Consider the following 26,192-nt stretch of genomic DNA (forward strand, 5'->3'; position numbering starts at 1 on the left):
TCTGGCGTCTGCCCGCCCCTTGTTTCCGCTGCACCCAGACTTCCCCCCAGCGTGGCTGGAGGCTGCTGTGCGTTCATCCAGGGCTTTAAATATACAAAGGGATTGCCACGACCACCACCAGGCACCCGCGGTAACCGGGCTAGTAGGGACGCGGAACTCCGTTATGAATCCCTGAGCCCTGCAAAGCCAAGGCAGTTTAGCAAGGGGATCTCGGAACGGCGCCGTGTGGAGCAGGAGGCTCCAGCCGGGCGGACCCCAGTACACAGCCAGCAACCTCAGGGTGACACGCAGAGCCCGGGAGCGCAACGATGGAGGCAGGAATGGCGTGGGGAGCGCTCACCGGCCCTCTGCGAGTTCTCTGCGTCCTGGGCTGCCTGCTGGGCCGAGCCATCGCTGCGCCATCGCCCATCATCAAGTTCCCTGGCGATGTCGCCCCCAAAACAGACAAAGAGTTGGCAGTGGTAAGTTGCTACGCTGGCTTCATCCAGCAAAGTTTAGACAAACTTTGGAACCGGAGGCCAGCTTTCCTCTGACTTCCTACTGGCCTACCGAGTCGGGAGGGGCTTTGGTAAAACATCTGCTAGGGTCTTTGTAAACGATGGGGAGAGGGTTTGGGTAAGAGGAGGCTGCTGATAAGTAACTTGGGGGAAGTTCAAGGTACATCGCAGGGACCAGGACGGAGCAAAGGAGGGGGAATGATTGCCTTGGGAAACATCTGGAAAGGGTTGTTTTTGTGAATAACAGAGACTTTGTCTGCGTACCTAGGGGATTTGGTCCGAGGTGGGTTTTGTAAATGTCTTTTGGATGCATCAGGAGAACTGGCAAGAGCGCCCTTGGCAAGTATCTTGGCAGGCCTTTAGTACACTCAGTTTAAGGGGGAATCTATTGAAAATCGGGAGTGTACTTTGGCATATAATTTGTGTAAGCTTTTGCGCATAGAAAGATAGCCAAAGCAAGGTTTGGCTAATTTCTGGGAAACTTTGGCACACATCTGGAGACAGGCCTTTGGTGAGACTCTGGAGGGGCCCATTTGGCAAAGTAAAGAGACTGGAGGGAAGCAGAATGTGCATTTTGATGCCTTGGTTTAAGGCAGAAGTTGACCAGGAGGGTCTGAGCTGAGTTTCTTTGAACTTTTCTCTGAGGTCAGAGGATTCAAGGCTGGTGGGCGGGCGTGAGGAGCAGGCGCAGAGGGCCAGGGCGCGTGGGGCGGGGGCGGACTGAGCTGGGCTGGGGTCGGCCAGCGGCCAGCACGACCTCCTTCTTGGCCAGGATCCGAGCTGCGGCTCAGATGTTGTTGTGTGAGCGTGCGCGCCTGACTCTGGGGCTCGCGGGTAGCAGCTATGCATAAACCAGACTGGAAGACAGCTGCAAGGCAATACCCAGCCAGGAGAAGGTACCTCTAGCCATCTATGGGCCATGAATTGGCTTAGATGTCAGGTCTCAGGACATCTGCACCTTTGTTGCCATTATTCAACCATTGTAGGACTCTTCCAGCCAGCCTCCTCCCCAGTCTACCCAGAACTAGGAATCACATGCTCTTGGATAGCCTTTGGATGTCTCTTGCTGTATGAGACACCAACTCTCTTTCCACAGCCCTCTTTAGAGCCTCCGTCCTCTCTGGATAGATGGGTTGGGAGATCTTAAAACATTTAGAGAGCTACGTTTTTCCCCCAAGGGTCTAAAGTGATTTGTTTGTTGACTAAGAGTGCAACTTAGGAGCAGTTACCTGGGTCTCCATGCCTTCTGTAGCCGAAAGAAGCCCTTGTGACCTAGAGGCAGGTGCTAGTGAAGAGAGCTTAATAAGGGGGGAGGGGCAAGCCTGGTGGTGCACACCCGTGAAGCCAGCCTTGGGGAAACTGGGACTGGAGGGTCCTGGGTTCAACTTTGGCTTGGGCTTTACAGTGCAAAGATCCTAGACACAAAAGAAAAAGAACAGAGGGGATTTTGAGCTTCCGCTGCTCCCTGCATCCTCTCAGGTGAGCTCTGAAGATTGATTGGAACTTCTGCAGTGGCCATTTCTTTGGAGTCAGAGTGTCAGAAAGGCACCCATCTTTGTGATGAATGGGGAGATGCTCTTAGGTTCTTAGAAGAGTGTTGGGCACCTGGGAAGCACTAGTCAACACCAGGCCTTATTGTTGTTACACCGCCATTCTCACCGCTACTGTCTGCCATGCCCTCCTTTCCCTCTTGGGTACTGCCTCTGAGGAGGTGAGACCCAGTCCGGACCACTTCTGGTACTTTTCACTGTTCTAGCCAGCCCTTCCCACGTATTTAATCTCGCATTTCTTGGTGATCTGCCCACATTCTTGCCCTGGGTTTGAAATGCAGGTCCTGATGGTCAGTTTACCCCAGCAGTAGCCCAAGGAGTGGCACATGGTGGGTAGGCATCTATCAATGCTGGCTGATAGTCTGAGGCAGACCCTCTGAAGAAGAAGACCATTCTCTGTTTACAGATCACAGATGGAAGGTTTGAAACTCAGGTCTGCTACCAGATCCCATGCACACAATTCCTGAATTTCTTTATAAGAAAGAAAGAGAGAGGGGCTGGAGTGATGGCTCAGTGGTTAAGAGCATTGCCTGGTCTTCCAAAGGTCCTGTGTTCAATTCCCAGCAACCACATGGTGGCTCACAACCATCTGTAATGAGGTCTGGTGCCCTCTTCTGGCCTGCAGGCATACATGCAGACAGAATAGTGTATACATAATAAATAAATAATTTTTTTTTAAAAAAAAGAAAGAAAGAGAAAGAGAGAGAGAGACAGAGAGAGAGAGAGAGAGAGAGAGAGAGAGAGAAGGAGGAAGACAATGTATGCCCAGGTCTGTTGGGAGGTTCAGTAAGATAGATGCTGGAGTATCAGGGTTCAAGCATGGGCTCTGAAGCATGACTGCTTGGAGTCAAATCCAGATCTGACATCTGTGAGTGGTTTCAACTTCAGCAAGTCCCTTAAGCTGCCTTATGTATACTGAGTGGTACATAAATTAACATATAATAAATAAAGGAAAGTGAAAGGTGGTAGCTATTCCATTTATAAATGCACCACCCAGTTGGTGGGTGACAAAACATATTTGAAAGCCTAAGACTTCACTCAGTGTCCTTGAACTCTTTGATTCCATCCTGTCCCATAGGGGGTATTTGGGGAGTTGTTGGGGCTGTGTGCTTTGCCATCTCAATGTGGTTCCTGACCTTGAGACTACCTGTCTCTTTCAGCAATACCTGAATACTTTCTATGGCTGCCCCAAGGAAAGTTGCAACCTCTTTGTGCTGAAGGACACCCTCAAGAAGATGCAGAAGTTCTTTGGGCTGCCCCAGACAGGTGACCTGGACCAGAACACCATCGAGACCATGCGGAAGCCGCGCTGCGGCAACCCGGATGTGGCCAACTACAACTTCTTTCCCCGAAAGCCCAAGTGGGACAAGAACCAGATCACATACAGGTGCCAGGGAGAGGCTGGGAATGCGGGGTCAGCAGCCTGAGGGATGTGAGTCTCCTTGGGATTTGCCTTTCTAGTTCAGGGATTCCCACAAAGTGTCATTACTGAGATTTGGGCATTCAGGGACATAATAGAGTTCTTGGTGAGTGGAGCCAGGTAGACCTAGACTTGAGTCTCATACTCACTAACCACGGGGCACTGGTCTTGTTCTCCCACACTTGGAGTTGGTATCCTTGGTTATGAAACAAGACTAAGAAATCCCTTTCCTAAAGGGATGATTGGGAACCTAAATTAGATTACAAGTAAAATCAAGGGCTTCCATAAAGTTTGTTACAGAGCAAGCATCTAATAAGTGTTGGTGATTGTTATTATCATTTGGATCATTAGAGTAGGTAGAGGAACTTGATAAGCAGCTGATTGTGGTTTTAGTATTATAGGTTTTTTTTTTAAAGATTTATTTTGTGTATCGTGTTCTGCCTGCATGTATACCTACATACCAGAAGAGGGCACCAGATCTCATTATAGATGGTTGTGAGGCACCATGTGGTTGCTGGGAATTGAACTCAGGACCTCCAGAAGAACAGCCAGTGCTCTTAACCTCTGAGGCATCTCTCAAGCCCTTAATGTTATAGTTTTGTTGTGATTTGTTGCTAATAGAGCTAAGAGCTCCCCTCTGTGTGGCTGGCATTTATCAAAGGGGAGAGCTCTGCCTTTTGTCCAATATTGCACTGTTTGTGTTCCCGGTGTCCTTGTCCCAGACAGAAGTGAGAGCTGAGGAGGTCTGGGATTCTGGAAAGATCAATAACTGTAGGAGGATGTACTTAGCTTTGCTCAACACATATGTGCAAGGACATTTCACATCCACACACTGTGCACATAGCCAGTTGTACAAATGGACATGTGCACACTCGTATGCATTTCTACCCTTTCTAGGATCATTGGTTACACACCTGACCTGGATCCTGAGACAGTGGATGATGCCTTTGCTCGGGCCTTACAAGTATGGAGTGACGTAACTCCACTGCGCTTCACTCGTATCCACGATGGGGAAGCTGACATCATGATCAACTTTGGCCGCTGGGGTAGGCAGAGGGGAACTGAAGGGTGTTGCAGCGGGGCCCTGTAGACATCTGAGACATGCGGGGATCCGGAGGGCAATTTACCAAGAAGGTGCAGACACTGAATGTGAGTTAGTTGGAAGTGCCAGAACACGGCCCCGACACTGGAGAGTCATGACTATAGAACAGAGGCTGCCCCGCAGTGTACCGACCCTTCATGCAGTGAAAACCTACTGCACCCTTTAAATGACAGCCCCTAAATGACAACTTGGATTTAAAGTCATACAAAAGGCTTTTTAATTAAAATTCAGTTCTCACAATAGCAATATGGGAGAAGGTGAAATAGAATCTTGGGTCAAATCACCATCTAAGCTGTTGGCTTGAACCGGCTGCAGCATAAATATGAAGGCTGCTGATGTAGGTACAAGGTGGTAAAGCAATGAAGGTGGAGGGTGGGGGAAGAAGAGCATTGGCTTGGGAGGAAGGTGAGCATGCTGTCACCGTGGGCCTGAGGTCTAGCTCCCTGGGTAGTGATGACAGTCTACTGTGAGAGTAGGGCATGGCAAGGAAGATGGTGCTGCTGGGAGGCATGGGTGTCAGGAGGATATGTGGTTAGCATGCTCTTTTGGCACTGGAAGCACATGGGCGAACCCAGTGCTGTTGATAACGATGGAAGCAAAAGTCAGTGGTGCAGGTGAGGGCACCCTGTGGGCTTGAGAGTCACGTGGTCCACCGCATGGTCGCAACCAAGCTAGAGCCTTCCCGTCAACTCCCTGCAACACCTATCCTCGATAACCCCAATGGGGAAAGGGTAGCGGACAGGTGCTCAGCGGAGCGAGGCATTCCAAACACAGATGAGGGGGTAGCTAGACTTAAGGACCAAGCTGTTGGGGTGGGGGAGACGCCAAAAGCTAACAGCCAGTGTGGGTTTCAGAACATGGAGATGGATACCCGTTTGATGGCAAGGATGGACTCCTGGCGCATGCTTTCGCCCCCGGCACTGGGGTTGGTGGAGACTCTCACTTTGATGATGATGAGCTGTGGACTCTGGGGGAAGGGCAAGGTAAGACGACCTCCCCCTGGGATGCTTCCCGGTCCCCTAGCAAGCAAAACCAACCTTAAGGCCTTCATCGTCTGTGATGGGATGAGGAGGAAAAGAGGGGGAGGGAAGGTAGCCTCCAGAGTGAGCCCACAGCCTAGTGTCTGATGGAGGCCCTGGAGTCGTAGGTTTCCCGCTCTGTGTGCCCTGCAGTGGTCCGGGTCAAGTATGGGAATGCTGACGGCGAGTACTGCAAGTTCCCCTTCTTGTTTAATGGCCGGGAATACAACAGCTGCACTGACACTGGCCGCACCGACGGCTTCCTCTGGTGCTCCACCACCTACAACTTTGAGAAGGATGGCAAGTACGGTTTCTGCCCCCATGAAGGTGAGTGTCTGCCCTGGCCTCAACCCTCATCCTACCCTGGCCCCCAGCCTACATGTGTTCCTGCTATGCCTTCCTCTTCCACATTCCACAACTGGTTAACCTTCATCCCTTATCCTGAGGTCAGCCATCGCTGGGGCCCTCCTCTACGGTTATAACATATATTGCTTAATGTCAGGCGCAAGTTCTAAGAATTGCACAGTTGTCCAGGTTCATCATCACCATGTGAACACGGCATCCTTACACAAGCTGAGACGAATACAGAGTTACCAGCCAGTCTGACCTTATGGGACCACTGTCACATGTGATCACCACTATATGTGTGGTCTGTTGTGACTCAAATGTTACTTTTGTGGTGTATGACTATATGTACTTACTTCATATTTACTTAAGTCACCTTAGGTTTTTAAGTTTCTCAGTGTTATTTGTGAAATCATGAATTGGGGCATATTAATTTTGTTCTAACATACATGCGAATAACTTTAGATGTGTTCACAGACCCTATGATTGTTTCTGGGGCCACTGTACACTCCCAACAAGACCCAGGGCTCAAGGACAGGAGGACAGGAGGGCAGGAGGACTGGAGAGGAGAGTTGAGGCACAGAGACGGATTGAAGCTGAATAGTGGCAAGGGACAGGGCTCGGTCCAAGCTGGTACTTGGTTGAAGTAGGGGCTCCAGTCTGAGAATATTAGCTTTCCTTCCCACACTGGTCCCACAGTACCAGCGAGAGTCAGTGTAAGTGGTCACAGCTATGACATCGGACTCTGCCTTCTATCCTTGTGTCATGACAAAGGCCTCCAGCTCCACTCCGTATTTGTGTGTGTGTGTGTGTGTGTGTGTGTGTGTGTGTGTGTGTGTACACATGCTCAAGTGCTCATTCAAGCTCAAAATATTCTTTTCTCCATCTACCATTGCTTGAGGTAAAAGTGTGGAAAGGGGAAGGATATTAATATACACACTCAATCAACTTTGAAAACATCCTGAATATGCTTTCTAATCATAAATCTTTTTAAGAATATGCATGACCTCATACTTGGCCAGGCCATCTCGCTTGATGGCTGTAGAGATCAGAAGTCCAGAAAATGTTGGAAAAGCGGGAGAAAATACAAACATGCTTCTAAGTAGTAGCTTATTTCCCAGCCCATAAAGACTTTCCCGGATCATAGACTGAGGACCGTCTGTTTGGGGTGAGGAGGGGCTATAATTGTATATAATTGTATATGCTTGTGGCTCTCCCTGTCCCTCTTGCAACGGGACACCAACACCAACCATCTAGACAGAAGGAAAGAAACAGAGTTTCTGGTTGTCTTCCTGTTTACATCTTTTTTTTTTTCCTTCTTTCTTTGTCTGGAAGATACAACCCACCACCTCACACATGCTCGACATGTTCTCCTCCAACACTGAGTTCTGCCCGCAGCCTGTTTATGCTTTTGTCACGGAAGCTAAACTTTGTACTAAGACTCAAGCTGTTGGCTGTTAGTAAATCAGAGATTTTGAAATAAAAGTCTGTGTCTTGCATTTCCCAGTAGGACACGAGGAAAGACAGAAACTCCTGAGTCAGCCATTCTGTTAGAACAGTCTTCGTGGATAGATAAGGACACAGCCTCCCACTTCGTGAGCTCAGAAAGGCTCCCTCTGTGTCAGACACCAGCCATTCCTTTGGTCCTTTGCCAGGTGCAAGTACGCATAGTGCACACGTGCTTGGGCCTGGGGCAGCAATTCTGATTACTCAGCCCCTCCTGATGGCTGACTCAGTGTCTGCTCCCTGACCTTCTCTTCGGGAGGAGGGTTGATCCCAGAGGAGATGGACTTCTGGGTGGCAGGAACAGAACTGGTGGGATCCGAGTTATCACGTAGCCCTAACCCACTCTGAATCACCAGGGCCTCTTCCCTAGGAACCACGCTTCCTGCTTCATCAGGGAAAGGTGTCTCGGTTAGGATGAGCAGAACGAGGAAGATAGAGAGTTCTGCACTGGGAGGCCAGGGGTTGGACTCCATTCAACCTGTGGTAGAGTTAACAGGCCTGGTGAGGTCACCTCTGGCACTGCTGTGCACAGATGGTCCTTGTTATGCGCTTGTGGTTTTGCTTGTTGGCAATTCCAGGGACACCATTTTGTAACTCGAGTGGAGGGAGGGAGGGAGAGGGAGGGCCCAAGACAGACAGGCTGAGCTTGATCCCATCCCTCCCTGTTCTCCAGTCTTGGCCCTACCTGGGGTCATCGGCGTGGGAGGCTTGGACACCAGCTGCCCCTGTCTCTTTCTCCTCACACTCCTTCAGGGACTACAGCAGCAGTGGAGCTGTCTAGAAAGGACGGGAGCTTTCTCAGCCGAGCAGATCATCACTAATTAGTAGAAACTGGCTTTTTAGAGTGATCTTTTACCACTATAAATTATGCATAGACGTGTGTGTATGAGTATGCACACATGAGTGTAGGTGCCCTCTGAGGTCAGAGGCATCAAATTCCCTGGAGTTGGAGTTACAGATGGTTGTGAACTGCCTGACCTGGGTTCTGGGAACAAAACTTGGGTTCTCTTAACCGCAGAGCCATCTCTCCAGTGCCTAGAGATTGTTTGCAACTAATATTTTAACACAGCAACAATTTAACTTGCATGAGCCGGCAAGTGGGTGACTAGCCAGCTCTACCCAGGCCGATATCTCTCTCAATGGCGTCTTCTCCCTCTCTTCTACTCCCCAGCCTTGTTTACCATGGGTGGCAATGGAGATGGACAGCCCTGCAAGTTCCCATTCCGCTTCCAGGGCACTTCTTACAACAGCTGTACCACCGAGGGCCGCACAGACGGCTACCGTTGGTGTGGCACCACTGAGGACTATGACCGAGATAAGAAGTATGGATTCTGCCCAGAGACCGGTGGGTATCACTGCCTCTCTCTGTGTCCCTCAGAGACAAGCATTTTAATATAGAATACCCATTTGTCCACCCACAGCATCCTTTCCCGAGACTAGCTGCTGGTACCACATGAGTATGGAAGTCAGCTGGCGCGGTTGGGCTTTGACTTCTGGCCAGCCAGTTTGCACCCTGCTTGCTGGCCTGCACCCCTTGTTTTCCAGCTCTGACATGTATTCCTCTCCCGCCCTCTGCCCTTGAATTTTGCCTCTCACCTTCTCTTGGTTTTATCTCCTCTCAGTCTGTTATTCATTCTTTCTCACTTCTTTCTTCAACCTATGTTTACTGAGCCTGCCTCTTTTTTAAAAATATTTATTTATTATGTATACAATATTCTGTCTGTGTGTATTCCTACAGGCCAGAAGAGGGCACCAGACCCCATTACAGATGGTTGTGAGTCACCATGTGGTTGCTGGGAATTGAACTCAGGACCTTTGGAAGAGCAGGCAATGCTCTTAACCTCTGAGCCATCCCCCCCCCCCAGCCCTTGAGCCTGCTTCCTGAAGCTAACTCAGGGATTGGTCTCTAAGACTGAGCCTAAAGCCTCATATTCTAGGACCATTGAGACCTTCTAGAGTGTTGAGCCCTTCAGCTTGCTCAGTCCTTTGGATGTTTGGCCTCTCTGCTCCTCTCTACAGGGTCCAGCTCTGAACTCTGAACCATGGCTACCTGTGTTTAAACCTTGGCTCTGATACTTAATTTTTTTTTCTTCAAGACAGGGTTTCTCTGTAGCTTTGGAGCTTGTCCTGGAAGCAGCTCTTGTAGTCCAGGCTGGCCTCGAACTCACAGAGATGCACCTGCCTCTGCCTCCCAAGTGCTGCGATTAAAGGCGTGTACCACCACTGCCCGGCTTCTGATACTTAATTTCTGTGCATTACCTGCTCAGCAAGTATCTTAAGTTCTTCAAATCTCGGTTTTTTCCCCATCTATGATATGAAGATGTTACTACAGGGTCTCTACAGTGCCAGGGTTGTTGATGGGGGGAATAGTACCCAGGGAGTGTGTGTTAATATCAACATCTTGTCATTGTTTCCTAGCAGTGACCTCACATCCTCTGCTGCCCCTTGACCTGTGTCCCTTGTCCCACAGCTATGTCTACTGTGGGTGGAAATTCAGAAGGTGCCCCATGCGTCTTCCCCTTCACCTTCCTGGGCAACAAATATGATAGCTGCACTAGCGCCGGTCGCAATGATGGGAAGATATGGTGTGCCACCACGGCTACCTATGATGACGACCGGAAGTGGGGCTTCTGTCCCGACCAAGGTATGAGGCCCTGGCCTCTGGCAGAGACACTGCACTCCTCCACACCTGAGCTAGAACGTTCTGAGGACCAGACTACTTTCAGCACAGACGTTGTCCCTTGACAAGTATCTCAGTTAGGGTTTCTATTGCTGTGAAGAGACACCATGCCCACGGCAACTCTTATAAAGAAAACATTTAGTTGGGGTGGCTTGCTTACCGTCAGAAGTTCAGCCCATTAAGATCAGGAAGGGAACATGGAGGCATGCAGGCAGACATGGTTCTAGAGCTGAGAGTGCTACATCTTGCAGGCAACAGGAAGTCAACTGACTGTCACACTGAGGGAAGCTTGAGCAAAAGAGACCTCAAAGCCTATGGTCACAGTGGCACACTTCCTGCAACAGGCCACACCTCCTACTAGTGACAAGCCATTCAAGGGCCATTTTCTTTCAGACTACCACAGAGACTCCCATTGGGCCTTCAGCCCTCCCCACCTGAGTAGAGACTCCACTGAGTCCCAGTGAAGACAGGTTCCTTGCTAAGGTCCAGCCAATTCAGTCAGACACTCACACAGCTTCCAAAATGAGACCCCATCACTAGGTACTGATCCTGGGTGGGTATCAGCCCTGCTATTTTTATTCTTGCTTTCTGCTCCAGTCACCCTTCCATGCAGGACTGTCACTAGCAGGAGACAGCCAGTTGACCTTACTGTCATCAGAACTATAAGCAGGGCCTAGCTTTCAGGGCCCAAAGGCCCAGGGTTTCAGTTTTCAGGCAGCCCAAAACGTTCAGGCAAATCCAGGACCTGCCATAATTAAGTGAGCCTCTGTCCTCGTTTGATTTTTGTTGTTGTGAATAAACACTTCGGAAGGAAATGGTCACAGGCAGGCTTATACTCCCAGGTTGCAATCTATCCAGGGAAGTCAAGAACTTAATGTAAGAACCTGAAGGCAGGAACCATGGAGAATACCCCTTGCTGGTTTCACCATCTGGCTCACAGGCTCATGCTTAGCTAACTTTTTTATGGACCAGGTCACCTGCCCAGGAACTGGAGCTGCCCATAGAGGCTGTGTTCTCTTGTGTCAACTAACCATAATACAGTTCCTCACAGACATGCACTGAGAACAACCTGATAAAGGCGACTACTCGACTGGGAGTCTTGAACTATGATTCTCGGCTGTGTCACATGGACGGTTAATGCAAACCAGTACAGCCCTGTCACTTTTGTCCTTTATTCCCACAATGAGATAGATGGACCTTGGTGAATGGCGCAGCTGGACAAATCAGCTTTTCTTAGGAGTTTTTCTTGCCCCAAATACTATGCTAGGTGAGATGCTGACATCCCCGCTCTGTGCAACTTCTGCCAAAGGTGGGATCTCCATCCCTGTGGAAAGCCTGTGGCCCCTTGGGCTGTCATGTACAAAGCATAAGGTATTGGTGGCTTAAAACAACATCAACTGACTCTTTGCTGATTCTGGAGACTGGACATTTAAAACCAAAGTGTTTCCTCCGAACCTGTATCACTTTATCATCCGCTTCTGTTATTACATGGCCATCTCTGCGTCTGTCTCTTCATGTCTCTTCTTATGAGGTCATGAGCCACACTGGGTTAAGAGCCTCTCCACTGCAATGTGGTAGTGTTTTTAACTTATTCGTTATTTGAGGCAGGGTTTCACTACATGGCCCACGTTGATCTCAAGTTCACAATCCTCCTACCTTCAGCATATCAAGTACTGAAATTATAGATCTATAACACCACTCTTGGCTCTGCCTTCCATTTTAATGGCATCTGTAAATAAGATCACATGTCCTAGATAACCAGGAACAGAATTTGGGTGTATATTTTGTGTGTGTGTGTGGTAGTGGGGCCCGTGGGATAACAGGGTGTGGTATATGACTTGCCTGCTCTCCGTGGCCAAGCCTGAGCAACGCACACAGACATGGATATGTTTTCAGTTTCCCTATGGGACTGGAGATACTGCAATATCATCAAGTCACACTACCAGGAGAGTGGTTTGCACTCCCTTTCCCAGGCAGAAGTGGTGAAGCCCTCAGGCCAGACTATCCCGTTGGCTCTCCCGCTTTGAGAACCCGAGCAGCAGCTTTGACTTCCACTCTCACAGAGAGCCAGGAAGTATGATGTTTAACAGATGAGCCTTGAAGCAGAGCTCCAGTCTCTCTCCCTCATACTACAAGCAGCCGTCACCGGGAAAGAGCAAGCGGATATTGGCTGACCCACTCAAAAGCAACAGAGCTCTCAGGACAAGGAAGAAATCAATACACCACTTGCAGAACTTTAGGCCTACCCCGGAGATGTCCCCCAAAGTTTCCTTCTTATGAGGAAAGTCTTGATGACAGTCTCATCGCTCTGTCTCAAATTCTACCCCTTGTCCCTGCCCTTGCATCAGGATACAGCCTATTCCTCGTGGCAGCCCATGAGTTCGGCCATGCAATGGGGCTGGAGCACTCACAGGACCCCGGAGCTCTGATGGCGCCCATCTACACCTACACCAAGAACTTCCGCTTATCCCAGGATGACATCAAGGGGATCCAGGAGCTCTATGGTAAGCCTCGGCTTGAGGGCCTCTGCTCTGCGGGTGGAGGTGTCTACAATCATTCCACAGCCTGGGTGGGAGGCCACAGAAGTGGAAAATTCCAGATCTCATCTAGCCAGAATGGTCAGGGGCATGAATGGTGTCTGGTCCCTGGGTTTCGGAGTAATGCTTCAAAGGGCCACTCACACAGCCCTGTCCTTTCTAAATGAGTCTTTCTTGACCCTCTGGGCTCCCCATTTCTAGGGCTCTCCATTAGCTAGGTGTGTAATCCAAGGCAAGACTAGGTTTCAGTGACCAGGTAGGGTTCAGGATCTAGAAGAGTCAGCTGACTATAGAACAGGATTTCTCTGGCACAGAATGAGAATGTTGGCACGGCAATGAACGTTGCCAATCTTTGTAAGATGTTGATCTTTTAATTTGTGATAGAAGCGTAACAATTGGTTCCTGCAGCCAATGATCGCTTATTGTTTGTGCTTTCAGAGAGGCTAGAGGTTTAAAAAAAGTCAGTACATTGTCTAAAAAAAGAAATCAATCATATTGTTGAAGATAGTCCTCAGAGTTCCTGGATCAGGCAAAATAGTGAAGGTCAAACCTGAGTGGGGAAGCCTAGGGACATTGGAAAAGAACTGGAGATCCAGATGGTAAGAGGTGGCATTGCGGTCCTCTCTAGACTGACTTTTTTCAGATGTGGCTGCTCATCAGGAGGGATAAACAAGTGAGTCCTTAAGAAAGCACCACAGCCCTGAGGGGACCCAGACTTTCCTGTTCTTACAGTAAGAGACCACACAAAATTCAGGCTTCTCTTAGTTCCCCAGTATAAGTGCAGGTGACCCTGAGGCAGATGTCTCTTCCTTCTAGCCTTTTTGACTTTATGGGTCAAGTGAGCAGTATTGGGGCCTAACCTGGTGATGAGAAGTCTTGTTGCTGGGGAGAGTCTAAATTCAGGTGTCACCCCATCCCCCAGGGCCCTCCCCTGATGCCGATACTGACACTGGTACTGGCCCCACCCCTACGCTGGGACCTGTCACTCCCGAGATCTGCAAACAGGACATTGTCTTTGATGGCATTGCCCAAATCCGTGGTGAGATCTTCTTCTTCAAGGACCGGTAAGCCAGGCTGCTTTTGTCTTTCTTGTGTTCCCGCTGTTTGCTGAGGACCCCTGGGACCTCACAGAATGATCTGCAGTAAGCAGTTTCTGCTGTGTGCCTCACTACCTATCTTGGTGGCTTACACATAGGTGGTTCTCTCGAATTCTGGGTCTACCAGTTGTCTAGGCTTTTGTAGCAGTAGGGGGTCAGGTACATTCCACACGTCACTCATTCTCCTACAGTTAGCAGATACTTGTGACAGATGACAGGGTGTTAAAAGGCCAAATCAAACCATACACGGACTTAGAAAGATTTGATGCACATCACATCTGAGAATCTCTTACCAATGAAATCAAAGAACATAGCTAAACTGGGCATCCCAGTTTACCCCAGCCCAGCCGTAAAAGATGGAGTGTGTTGTTATGTATTAAGGCACATCCAGGCAGGATTCTAAAGTAGGATAGAGAGAAGAATGTAAGGGGATTGGCCAATCTTCCATCGGCTTTCTCCCTGAGATCTCTAATGGCCAAATTGCTGTCTGTATAGAAAACAAGTGACCATAGGTGGAGAGAAATTATTTCCTTCATTCTTCAAGGCTGTGATCATAACAAACAGCACAGAGTCACTCTAATGCCCTAGATCTCTGGGTAATAGCAGGAACTGTCTAGGACCTCATCAAAGAGTCTGCTCATCCAGATATCTGTCCTTCATCTATCTGTCTATCCATCGCTACCTTCATCTATTCCTCTATCACCTGTCTGTCTGTCTGTCTGTCTACCAAGCATCTTTTTCTGTCCATCTAGCCTCCATTATCCTTCCATACGTTGATCCAGTTGTCCACTCACCCATTCATAGTGTATAATAGTTAGGAAATTGGGTTGTCGACGTAGAATACTATGCTAACTGTCTACAAGTTGTATGGCTACCAGTAGGCTAACCGTTTTCTTTGTACCTCTGTTTACCCATCTCTAAGATGGGGCTAACATTTTACCCTATGAAATAGGGCAAAAATAAGGATCAGATGAGTTTAGTGCTTAGAACAAGGCTAGCACAGAGTGTGCTTGTTTAGCCCCATTAGCTGTCACCTCAACAAACCACATTTTAGCAGCTTGTATGCCAATTGCCTTGATGGTAGCGGAGGAAGGGAAGATGTGTGGTGGGGGTAGGGGTCTGTTTAAAGTCACATCACTGTTCTCAAGAGAAGTGCACAGGCCTCCTACGCTAGAACCACCTGGGATGGGGATATTAAAAAGCCATGGGCTTCTGCCCTCTTCCTGAGCCCTTTGGCTGGACTCTCTGTGGGCAGGGCACACATATCTGCATTTTACCAAATTTCCCCAGTGATCCGGGTGCTCTTTGATGGTGTGCCACTGTGTGGTTAGGGAAAGAAAGCCATAGCAAATTGACAATAATACGAAGAGTTTCTGTGTAGATGTCCCAGGCAAGGAAGGCTTCATAATGGTGGTGTCCTCTCAACAGGGCCTTTAAGGGGAAACAGCATTCTTTTGGGTGGTGACAGTAGTGGCAGTTTAGGAACTATGAAGCAGAGACCGATAAAACTTCCCGACTTAAACATTGTAGGACAGAGAGCCCGGAGAGGCTAAATGATATTCCAGAAATGTCTTCTGTTCCACAAAGGGCTTCTCTTCACACATGGGGGCAGGTATGGGGCACACATGCCCTGCCCTTCACTGCGTATACCACTGGCCAGTCGGCAATAACAAGAAGGTTGAGAGAGAAGTGAGAATCAAAACACAGTAAGTCGATTTTTGTCAGGTCTTAGTGCCCAAGCCAGTATTAGTGATTACAGATTCCCCTGGTGTGCTGCTACACCTTGTAGGGAGGGAGAAAAGGTACATGGAGACTCTAGTCTCCAGCAATGTCCCCAGCTCAGAGCACTTGCCACTGTAGAAACTGTGACCATGTTTCTATAGAAACATGTGTAGTATAGACAGCTGTCAGAAGCGAGAATTGCAGACACGGCTCTGAGCCCATGCCCAGGCCAGAGCAGGTTCTGACACAGCATCACACTCTCTACCAAAGGACCTAACTGGGTGTTCAGTGCTTCACTGAGCTAATTCGCTGTAAATAATTAAACAGAAAACATACACAAATATTGGTGCCAGGCTCTGGGAGGGTAGCACAGTACTACAGGATCCTTGAATATGGATTTTGGAGTTGGACGTGGACTTCAGTCCAGATAATATCATAATCTGAGTGTTGTTTGGCAAATTAGGGCCATAGCCCTGCCTTATATATGTTCCCTCAAGTAACAGAAATGCCACCTTCTCCTGCCCCAAATTAAAAAGTGGAAGAAAAATTGCTCTTTCATGATATAGCGTCCAGGGATAAGGCTGCTTTTTTTTATTTTGTTTTGTTTTTTTAAAAAATATTTATTTATTTATCTATTTATTTGTCTATTTATCTATCTATCTATTTATTTATTTATTTATTATGTATACAATAATCTGTCTGTGTGTATGTCTGCTGGTGTATGTCAGAAGAGGGCACCAGACCTCATTACAGATGGTTGTGAGCCACCATGTGGTTGCCGGGAATTGAACTCAGGACCTTTGGAAGAGCAGGCAATGCTCTTAACCACTGAGCCATCTCTCCAGCCCAAGGCTGTTTGTTTTAAAGGGCAGAGGAGGGACAGCAACTTGTCTTTGTCCATTGACACCTTTACACGACCTCTATGCCAAGGATGGGTCCCAAGATGACTGCCAGGGGCGGTTAGTACCACAGGCTTCCCACAGGTCCAGCCAAAGTATGGGGTGAGGTGTGAGGGAGAGAGAGATGTCTGGAGGTGAGGTGCTGGTCTATCTGCTCAATCTTGTCATGCTGATATAAGACACAGGGCAAGGAATGTTAAGCTAACCAACTTTGGCAAACAGAATCATCTGGAAGGCTTGTTCAAACAGAGTCTCAATCATAAGCCAGGGAAGTCTGCTCCTCAGATCTCAGGCCAGGCCCAGAAATGTGCATTTTTGACACATGCCCAGGTGCTGCTCGGCCCACTGGTCTGCGGATCACAGTTTGAGAGCCAGTGGCTTACCCGTGACCAACCTGCCACTAAGGTCACTTTGCAGCTAAGGACAGCTCTTGTTTTGCTCATGCAGTGCTAAGTCATGTTACAGTGTCAAAAGTTTGGAGACACCTGGGACTCATCCCTAGGATGAGGACGAGGTCATGGGCAGCAGGGACTCGGGGCGCTGAAGGATGGGTAGAAGTGTGGCGCTGAGAGGAAGGATGGTAGAGAGAGATGCTGGATACCGAGCAGATAGATCATCAAGCACACACACGTTAGGCGGTTCTGAGGCTAACATTTTACAAGGCTCATTCGTACAAGTGCTTGGCTCTTCGTATGCCCTTAGTCAACGTAGCTTGTAGTTTGCCAAGACATCCAGCCTCATTCCATTTAAGTTCAGAAAATGCTTTGAAGCGCCTTCAGCCCCTGCCTCACTCAGTTGGCTTCTAACCAGATAGGACAGATAAATAAACAGTACCTGCTCCAGGCACTCAGCGCTGGTGTTTCAGAGAGGCCCCAAGTAAGGAAACACAGTAAGCAGAGACAGTCTGGGGAGGCTTCCGGGGGGGGGGGCAAGAGGGAGGGTGGCATCTTGCAGAGCAATCTCCTCCTATTCCCCAGTGTCCCCCTCTACCCTTCTCTAGATCTTGCCACCTTCCACTGCCCTACCTCATTTCTGATTGGACTTGGCGGTTAGAGCTTTAGAGTGATGGCAGGTGTGACTTCTTGTGTCCTGTTCCCCTCCCCAGGTTTATTTGGCGGACAGTGACACCACGTGACAAGCCCTCGGGGCCCTTGCTGGTGGCCACCTTCTGGCCTGAGCTCCCAGAAAAGATCGATGCTGTGTACGAGGCCCCACAGGAAGAGAAAGCTGTGTTCTTTGCAGGTGTGTGGGAGGGTCTTGCTGGCCCCGTTTAACTGGATCTACCCCTCCACCAAACCACAGTTCCTAGGCACCTTCAGGCGCCCCATCTTCTCTAAAGATCCGCCCCAATGTGATTTCCCAAAGCACAGGGTCTTAGTTGGCTTCTATTGCGGTGATAGAACACCATGTTTAAAAGTAACTTGGGTAGGAAAGGGTTTATTTCAGCTTACAGATGTAGCGTAGCGTGAAGGCAAGTCAGGGCTGGAACTCAAGGCAGGAACTGAACCAGAAGCCATGGACAAACACTGGCTTGCTCCCCACTGTGTTTGCTCCGCCTGAGCCTGCTTTCTTAGAGACTCCAGAACCACCCACTCTGAAGTGGCACCACCCACAGAGGGCTGGGGCCTCCTACATCCATCACTAATTAAGAAAAAACGTTTCAAGGACTTGCCAGCAGGCAGATTTTATGAAGGCACTTTTCTCTACTGAGAGTCCTCCTTCTCAGACAACTCTAGCTTGTGTCCAGTTGACAAAAGGGGGAAGCTAGCCAACGCACATAGGATTTTTCTGGGAGTGTGGTCTAGACACCCAGCATCAACTAGCCTCGCTGGAGGGGCATTTCCTTCCCTCTGGGTTCTTTGCCAATCTCCTAGTTCCTTTCCTAAAGGAAACAGTCTTCTTTCAGTGATGTTTCCCTAACATCAGTCCCTTGCTAGAGCCTTGGCTGGTAACTGCATCAGTTAGACCTTTAGTGTGGTGTGTGTGTTCATGTGCGTGTGCGTGCGTGCGTGTGTGTGTGTGTGTGTGTGTGTGTCTGTGTGTGTGTAACAGAGAGAAAATGAGAGACAGACAGACAAACAGACAGACAGAGAAAATGAGAGAGAAAGAGAAAGAGAGACAGAGAGACAGAGAAAGTGAGAGAGAGACAGGCAGACAGACAAAGACATGCATACACACGCACACACACATACAGGGTCTCATACAATCCAGGCTGGCTTCGAACTTGCTGCATAGCTGACGTTGGTCTTTAACTATGATCCCCCCGCCTCCTCTCAAGTGTTAAGATTAAGCATTTGCCATCACATCAGATTTAGTTGGATGCCGTGAATGGAGCTCAGAGTCTTGTGCACAGCTCTCTACTAACCAAGCCTCAGCCCAACCCCAAACTGTTTAAAATATTATGTATATTGTGTGTGCACGTCTGTGTATGAGGGCGGGGGAGGACATGAGTGAGGGTACTCCCAGAGGTCAGAGGCATTGGTCCCCCTGGGGTGGAGGTACAGGCGTGTCTTAGGATTTCTTTAGCTACCATAAAACATGACCAAAAGCAACTTTGGAAAGAAAGGGCATCTTTCCTCTTACCTCCCATCATCCAGGGAAGTCATTGCAGGAACCGGGAGGCAGAGGTTGTAAGCTGCCCCACCTGGCTACTGGGAATCTAACTCTGGTCTTCAGGAGGAGCAAGAAGCACTCTTAATCACCAAACCATCTCTGCAGCCCCCAGCCTCTCATTTTTAACATATAATGCTTTGTAACATGCATTGGTTTGAATAGTAGTTCCAGTAGGGTGGCTTCTAAAAACAGGATATAAACAAACTATTCTATACATGGTGTTTAGATGCCAAACCAGCACCGTTCTTTACGAGGCTTGTTACCTTTGCCTTTGTTTAGAGACAAGGTTTTATGGCATCACTCAGGCTGGCCTGTGTGTTTGCTGTGTAGCCCAGGCTGACCTTGATGGTGCAGCTAAGTTTGGGCACTGACTGTCCTGTATATGGACAGCTTCCTCCTCCGTCTTTGGTGATCACAGGTCCTGGCCAGGCTAGCTTTGACTCCCAGGACACTTTATACATGTCAGAAAGAGGGGATTTGTGTGGCAGACATGACACTTCCGTGGGCTACTAGTCTCCTTTCACTGTCACCTTTTGTAACCGGCTGTAACCGGCATAAACTGTGTGCATGAGCTAGAGATGTAGTTCAGTGGGTAGAGTGCTTATGTAGCCTAGAAGTTCAGTTCTCAGCACTGTATCCATCAGATGTGGGACAGCCTGCCTCCTTGTAATCCCAGTACTCAGGAGGATCAGGAGTTCAAAGCCAGCCTGGGTTATATGACCTCTTGTCTCAAAAGTGAAGTAAAACAAAACATAACCGTGTGGTGAGGCCTGCTTCTACAGAGCTAAGACATGAGCAGAAGGCCGTTCCCTGTGGAGAAAAATCCAGTAGGCTCTTCTGCCAGAGAGATGATGGCGGAGGCCAAGATGGGCCTGAGGCATTTCTCCACAGCCACTGACCCACCTTCTGCCCCTTCCCTCAGGGAATGAGTACTGGGTCTATTCTGCCAGCACTCTGGAGCGAGGGTATCCCAAGCCACTGACCAGCCTGGGCCTGCCCGCTGATGTCCAGCGAGTAGATGCTGCCTTTAACTGGAGTAAGAACAAGAAGACATACATCTTCGCTGGAGACAAGTTCTGGAGGTAAGGGGGCCCCAGGTAGGATGGTGGCATGGCTGGTTTCATGGGGCAAGACTCTCTGTGGCTTGATATAAACAGCGTGGGTAAACATCCGCTCCCTGGTCTTAGCCTGCCTGGTAGCCGGCCCTCCAAGAGAAGACACCACAGAATGCACCCTCCTTATGACACTGTTAGGGCTGTTCTGGCCAGAATCCCCCTTTCCCTTCTCAGCCGCCTCTGATTGGGCCTGCAGACACCTTGTCTAGACCTTCATGTTACGGCAACTCACAATGGAGTTGGTGATATACATGCAGGTAATAGCTGATTGCTATTGTAAGCCAGATGCTATTGTAAAGCCCAAGGAAGTCGAAATCACTGTTCTTCCCACTTTTAACAAGAAGAAAACAGGGTTTCAAACGGTTAAATAACTAACTTCAGGTTCCATGGCCATGGAGTGACAACTGTGCTTTGAGCCTCCTGGCCCTGGAGAATGCCCTACTCTTTTTTTTTTTTAATTTGTTATGTATACAGTGTTCTGCCTGCATGCATGCCTGCCAGAAGAGGGCACCAGATCTCATTTCAGATGGGTATGAGCCATCATGTGGTTGCTGGGAATTGAACTCAGAGCAACCTGAAGAATAGTCAGTGCTCTCAATCTCTGTACTCTTCCTGATACAGTGGAGACACAGGGAGGGAAGGTATAGTCAAGGCAGCAGAGGGAAATGAGGAAGACAAGATCCAAACTAGGACCTGGGGTGTCACAGGCACCCTCCTCCATGTCTGCAGCAGATACCCTCCCCCATGTCTACACCAGGCACTCTCCCCCATGTATGCAGCAGGCACCTCCCCCATGTCTACACCAGGCACTCTCCCCCATGTATGCAGCAGGCACCCTCCCCCATGTCTGCAGCAGGTACCCTACCCCATGTCTGCAGCAGGCACCTCCCCCTTGTCTACAGCAGGCACCCTCCCCCATGTCTACAGCAGGCACCTCCCCCATGTATGCAGCAGGCACCCTCCCCCATGTCTGCAGCAGGCACCTCCCCCATGTCTGCAGCAGGCACCCTCCCCCATGTATGCAACAGGCACCCTCCCCCATGTCTACAGCAGGCACTCTCCCCCATGTCTGCAGCAGGCACCTCCCCCATGTATGCAGCAGGCACCCTCCCCCATGTATGCAGCAGGTACCCTCCCCCATGTCTGCAGCAGGCACCTCCCCCATGTATGCAGCAGGCACCTCCCCCATGTCTGCAGCAGGCACCCTCCCCCATGTATGCAGCAGGCACCTCCCCCATGTCTGCAGCAGGCACCTCCCCCATGTATGCAACAGGCACCCTCCCCGATGTCTGCAGCAGGTACCCTCCCTTGTGCCTATAGGTCTGGCACAGGAGTAGTTTAGAAGCAGTTGGTTTAGCTCAGAGTCCTCTGGCGAGAAGGCTCTAGCACTGAGAAGCAAAGGTCTGAATGATGGGCCAGAGAACAGCATCCACGAACATAGTTCAAACACAGGATTATGCTTTTCATCCTTCACAATTTACCCTTTAGGAAGCTTAGCTTAAAGAAGTTACAGGACTCAGTCAACTCACTTAAGTGCAAGTTTTCTGGCCTGGAGCTATGCTTAAATTTGCTTCTCCTCTTTTTCTTCTGTACCCCCTTCACTGTGCCCTCTGGGTCATTTGATCAATGAGGAAAAGGGTAGGCAAACAAAAGCTTTGCAGACACCTCCTTTCCCTTTCCCTCCCAGCTTTCTGTGGCTGTGATGGCAGCCAGGCCATACCCAGGAACCACTGATGGAACTCTCGGACCTTGTCTGCTGTCCCTGAACAAACATTCCTGCTTCCCTCAGAGGCCTCAGTCTCCTCCCCCTTCTCTGCCCCTCACCTCACCCGAAACTGCCCTGATTCAGCAGCTGCTTATGTCCCCCGGCTGCCCATGGCAGGGTGGAATTCTGAAGGCACCGCTGAGATACTTAACAACCTAAACTGATTGGTATCTCAAGCCTCGAGAAGAAAAACAGTCTGTCAGGAAACCACTGAGCAGGCCTTTCGCCCATGGGCTCCGGAACCCTCCCCAGCACAACCACGTACTGCAAATGGCATCTCAGGCTCTTGAATTCATGGGCACTGTAAATCTTTAACTCTGCCTGTGGTGAGCGAGAGAAGTCACAGACACATGATTCGGGAATCTCAGAATCCTAAAGCCTATGTGATTCCCCTGTGGTACGCGAGGAGCATTCTCACCATCTTCCTTCTACACATCCTCTGTGTGCACACATGCAAGAACAGGCATGTCTCATATGAGCAGGAGTGTGCATGCATACATAGACTCACAGGCCCTGAAATGCCTTGCTGATTTCTTCTAATCCTTTTCCTTGACAAGGCCTTCCTCCAACTCTAGATGCCAGAACAAATACTGTCCTCTGCTGAGGAAGTTCCATGAGCCTTGGGTAAAGGCTAGAGTGGATAGAGCTGGTCCTAGCTTCTGGACTGTGCATTTAAGGGGGACAGGTCCCTCCCAGAAAAAGCAGCACAATAGCTTGAGACACTTTCTTGGGCCATGAATGCAGGAAAGAGAGAGAGTTTGGAGTGACTAGGGTGAGCCACTGTCTGTCCCCACCCAGCATGACAGGAAGCCCTCAGCCGCTGCCTTTTGGAGTTCTCACCAATACCACAAATACATGTTCAGTGTCCTTTATGTGCTGTGCACATAACTTAAATTCATTTGCATCTCACATTGGGGACTCCGTCCGACCTGTGCCTTGCTCTGGGTGGAGGCTATGCATGTCACCTGGATTTTTCATTTAATGGATACATTGTTATCAACTCCTCTTTCTGGACCAAGGATACCGAGGCTCAAGTGGGTCAAGGACACATGGAAAACCTGGGACTCAAATGTCGCTTCTGACACTCCGCATTGCACCTTCTACATCTGTAGATCAGCTGCCCAGATAATGAGGCTAGAGGGACAGGGAGGAGGTGACACCTCTCCTGGATAAAAAGGACTTTCAGGAAGCAAGTTGTTTGGTGTCTCTGGGCTTCACTTATACAAGAGGGTTGATTGATCTTCACAATCAAGAGGGTTGATTCCTGCCCTCTGCTTGTGCTAAGGAAAGTCCTTTTGGTTTTGGTAACCTGGGCCATGAAGAAACAGCCTTCTTCAGAAATTGTCTTCAGATGAAGCTGTGGTTTTGAAGGTGTTACTGGCAGGTCTTGGAGTGATGAGTTGAAAGCGAAACCCCTATAAAAATAGCCTTAGGGTAGTCTATGGTTGGAATCCCTGGTGGGGGTGGTACGGCTGCCACCAGGGAAAAAGGAGAGCCACCCAGGATGCTGTACAGAGCAAAGAAAGCTTGTCCATCACCAGGATGGGATCCAGTGTGATCTGCTTAGAAACTTTCGGCACGAAGGTGAGACTTGATCTTGATACTGAGATATCGCAGGCACACAGTCGGCGCACATTAGCTTACGTAGTGTTGAATCTGTGTAATGAAATGAGTAGGTTGAGGGGCAGAGGGAGGGAAAGCAAAGGAATAAAAAGAACAGCCATTCAAAGGTTTCTCCAAGAGACTTAAAGCAACAGCCAAGGAGAAAGACTTCATAATGCTCAAGGTATTTACCTGGATTAAAGACAAGCCCCGGAAGGGACTGGGGTGGCATGCAGCCTGCCAGTGAGTGAGTGACTCATGGTCCTGAGCTCACACCCACACGTTGCATTGTAACCTCCCTCTCTGAGCCTCGGTTCACTCCCAGACATGGCTGGTCATCTCTGCTCGAAAGATGAAAAAGCAGCAATTTGTTCAAACCACACAGTCAAAGAATTATGGGTCCGCTCCATTGGTCCTTGGACTGCAGCCGGGAATCAAAGGTTGTAAGGGAGGGGCTGGAGAGATGGCTCAGCAGTCAACAGCACTGTGTGCTCTTCCAGAAGTCCGGGGTTCAATTCCCGGTACACGCACGGCTCATAACCATCTATCTATAATTCTAGTTCCAGGGATCTGACTCCCTCTTCTGGCTTTTGAGGGCACTCACGCACATGGTGTGTAGACATATGTGCAAGCAAAACACCTAAACACATTAAAAGTGAATAAATTTCAAAAGAATTTTTTTAAAAAAAAAGTTGGTAAGGGAACACTCAATTCCCAAATTCCTGCTGAATATTAGACATGGGAGAGACACAAACATGTGTTTCTTGGTGGCAATGACACTTGCTCATAGGGATTGTCTCAAGCCATGCAATTAGGAGCTAGTACTGTAGGATTCAGAGTCAGGTTTAGGCCTCCGCACTGCTGCCTGCTTCCCCTCTGAAAGGCCAAGTCTTTTTTCCAGACCCTCTCTGTGCCATCCCTTGGATCCTTCTCTCCAGGACTGGGGGGTGAGAGTGGGCAGTGGTCTTCAGAGAGGCCATTTGCTTCTCCCTGTCTCTTTCCCTAGATACAATGAAGTGAAGAAGAAAATGGATCCTGGTTTCCCTAAGCTCATCGCAGATTCCTGGAACGCCATCCCCGATAACCTGGATGCGGTCGTGGACCTGCAGGGCGGTGGTGAGCTACCCAGGCCTCTGTTGGCATTCTAGGATTGCCTGCCCCCAGCCAGGAAGCAGCTCCTCCTTTGTACACACTCCTCAGGGCAGCCATGCAGTTCTGGAAAACAAACCAATCCCTTTAGCTCAGTGCTGGGAAGGCAGCCAGACTCCTGACCCTTGCCGCCCCAGCCAAACTCCAGGCTGTAAGACCTAGAAAGGCCCCTCACAGCTGCAGAACCTGGAGCCACAGTAGAGGAGGGCTGGGAGACCTCCAGGGACCAGGAACATGGCCTGGTGCCCTGGATTCATTCTAGGGGTTGAGCCAGGCTGTATTGGGTTTCTCAGGAGGCCTTGTGACCATCTCCCGTCAGAAGCATGGCTCTACTCGAGACAAGGCAAACTTTGTCATGCTCCGCCTCTCCTGTGGCAGCGATCTCCCACTCAGCTGCTTGCTTCTTTGCAGTGTCAGCAAGGATAGCATTTGGGATTTGAAAGCCATATTCTCAGGGAGGTTTCTGTGACTCCCTGGGGTGCTGGAAATGAAGTCACTTTGGCTTTTTAGAGGAGGTCTTAGTTCAGATTCACAAAAGTTTTAATTTATATTTTGATGTGGTGCATGTGTGTGTGCACGCACATGTGTGTGCGTGTGTTCGTGCGTGCAAGTGTGTGTGTGTGTGTGTGTGTGTGCGTGTGTGTGCGTGTGTGTTTGTGGTTTTACCATCTGCAAAGCTCACATAAGCTCCCATGCTGAGGTCTCACAAGCTCAGAAGGAAAGCAGTGTATAATCAGGTGCTCCATTAAGGGTTACCTTCAACCAAATATCTCTCAGGTCCATACTGTGAGCTAGAGTTGTAAGTGGGGTATACAGGATCATGTATGTTTGAAGGAATTCACAGGTTCTAAAGCCTCTAGAGGCCAGGAGGGGAAACGATAGAAAATAAATTATGCATATGTGTGTGTGTGTGTGTGTGTGAATGTGTTTGTGCACATGTAAGTGTGCATGAGTGTATGTGTGAGTATGGACATGCATATGTTTGTGTGGGCCTGAGTGTGTGCATGTATGAGTGTGGGGGACTGTGTATGTGTGTGTGTGAGAGAGAATTTGTGTGTGTGTGTGTGTGTATGTGTGTGTCTTTGTGGTGGCTAAGTGTATCTGAGTGGGGGGCTGAGTTTGTGTGTGTGCCTGAGTGTGTATGGGTGTAGGGGCCTGAGTGTGTGAGTGTGTGTGTGTGTGTTGGCCGGGAAGGGTTGCTTCTCAGACTGTGATGATTGTAGACCTGCAAGCGTAGAGTCTTGTGATCTTTAGGTATTTTAGAGATTCAGAGAGAGGCCAGGCATCTGCACATGCATGTAACATTGCCAGATGTATTTATATCCTGGCAAGTCATTCAGAATTAAAGACAAAATGAAGCAAACATTTGTATGAACCTAATAAACCTGATAGGTCTGGGGGGCCTCCTACTTCCCATCCCCTGATGTGTGAGGGTGCTTGGCTTGGTGCTCGTGCACAGGAAGTCACCAGTAGCAAGTATTACCTAACTTAGTCTCCTAACAAGCCTTAGACAGCGCTTCTCGACCTTCTTCACGCTGCGACCCTTTAACACAGTTCCTCGTTGTGCTGACCCC

At 49.3% G+C, this 26,192-nt stretch overlaps 1 protein-coding gene and 1 long non-coding RNA gene across 2 annotated transcripts in view; one reads left to right on the top strand and one right to left on the bottom strand.

Annotated features, from left to right (window-relative positions):
* Window positions 1-26,192, top strand: part of Mmp2 (matrix metallopeptidase 2) — a 27,412-nt gene continuing 1,220 nt past the window's right edge. Inside the window, exons 1-12 of the mRNA XM_048426753.3 lie at window positions 1-461; window positions 3,208-3,434; window positions 4,365-4,513; window positions 5,424-5,552; window positions 5,742-5,915; window positions 8,611-8,784; window positions 9,910-10,083; window positions 12,468-12,623; window positions 13,579-13,720; window positions 17,480-17,616; window positions 19,910-20,069; window positions 24,476-24,585. Of these exons, the coding sequence (XP_048282710.2) occupies window positions 309-461; window positions 3,208-3,434; window positions 4,365-4,513; window positions 5,424-5,552; window positions 5,742-5,915; window positions 8,611-8,784; window positions 9,910-10,083; window positions 12,468-12,623; window positions 13,579-13,720; window positions 17,480-17,616; window positions 19,910-20,069; window positions 24,476-24,585 (1,885 nt within the window). The 5' untranslated portion in view covers window positions 1-308. The remainder of the gene's footprint in view (window positions 462-3,207; window positions 3,435-4,364; window positions 4,514-5,423; window positions 5,553-5,741; window positions 5,916-8,610; window positions 8,785-9,909; window positions 10,084-12,467; window positions 12,624-13,578; window positions 13,721-17,479; window positions 17,617-19,909; window positions 20,070-24,475; window positions 24,586-26,192) is intronic.
* The window catches only part of LOC146890267 (uncharacterized), a 7,763-nt gene continuing 2,886 nt past the window's right edge, over window positions 21,316-26,192 (bottom strand). Inside the window, exons 2-3 of the long non-coding RNA XR_014999152.2 lie at window positions 23,662-24,684; window positions 21,316-23,523 (exon numbers count right to left, since the gene is read on the bottom strand). This is a non-coding gene — a long non-coding RNA (uncharacterized LOC146890267). The remainder of the gene's footprint in view (window positions 23,524-23,661; window positions 24,685-26,192) is intronic.

This window comes from Myodes glareolus, chromosome 22 (genome assembly GCF_982192425.1).
Source record: "Myodes glareolus chromosome 22, mMyoGla1.1, whole genome shotgun sequence".
NCBI lineage: Eukaryota > Metazoa > Chordata > Mammalia > Rodentia > Cricetidae > Myodes > Myodes glareolus.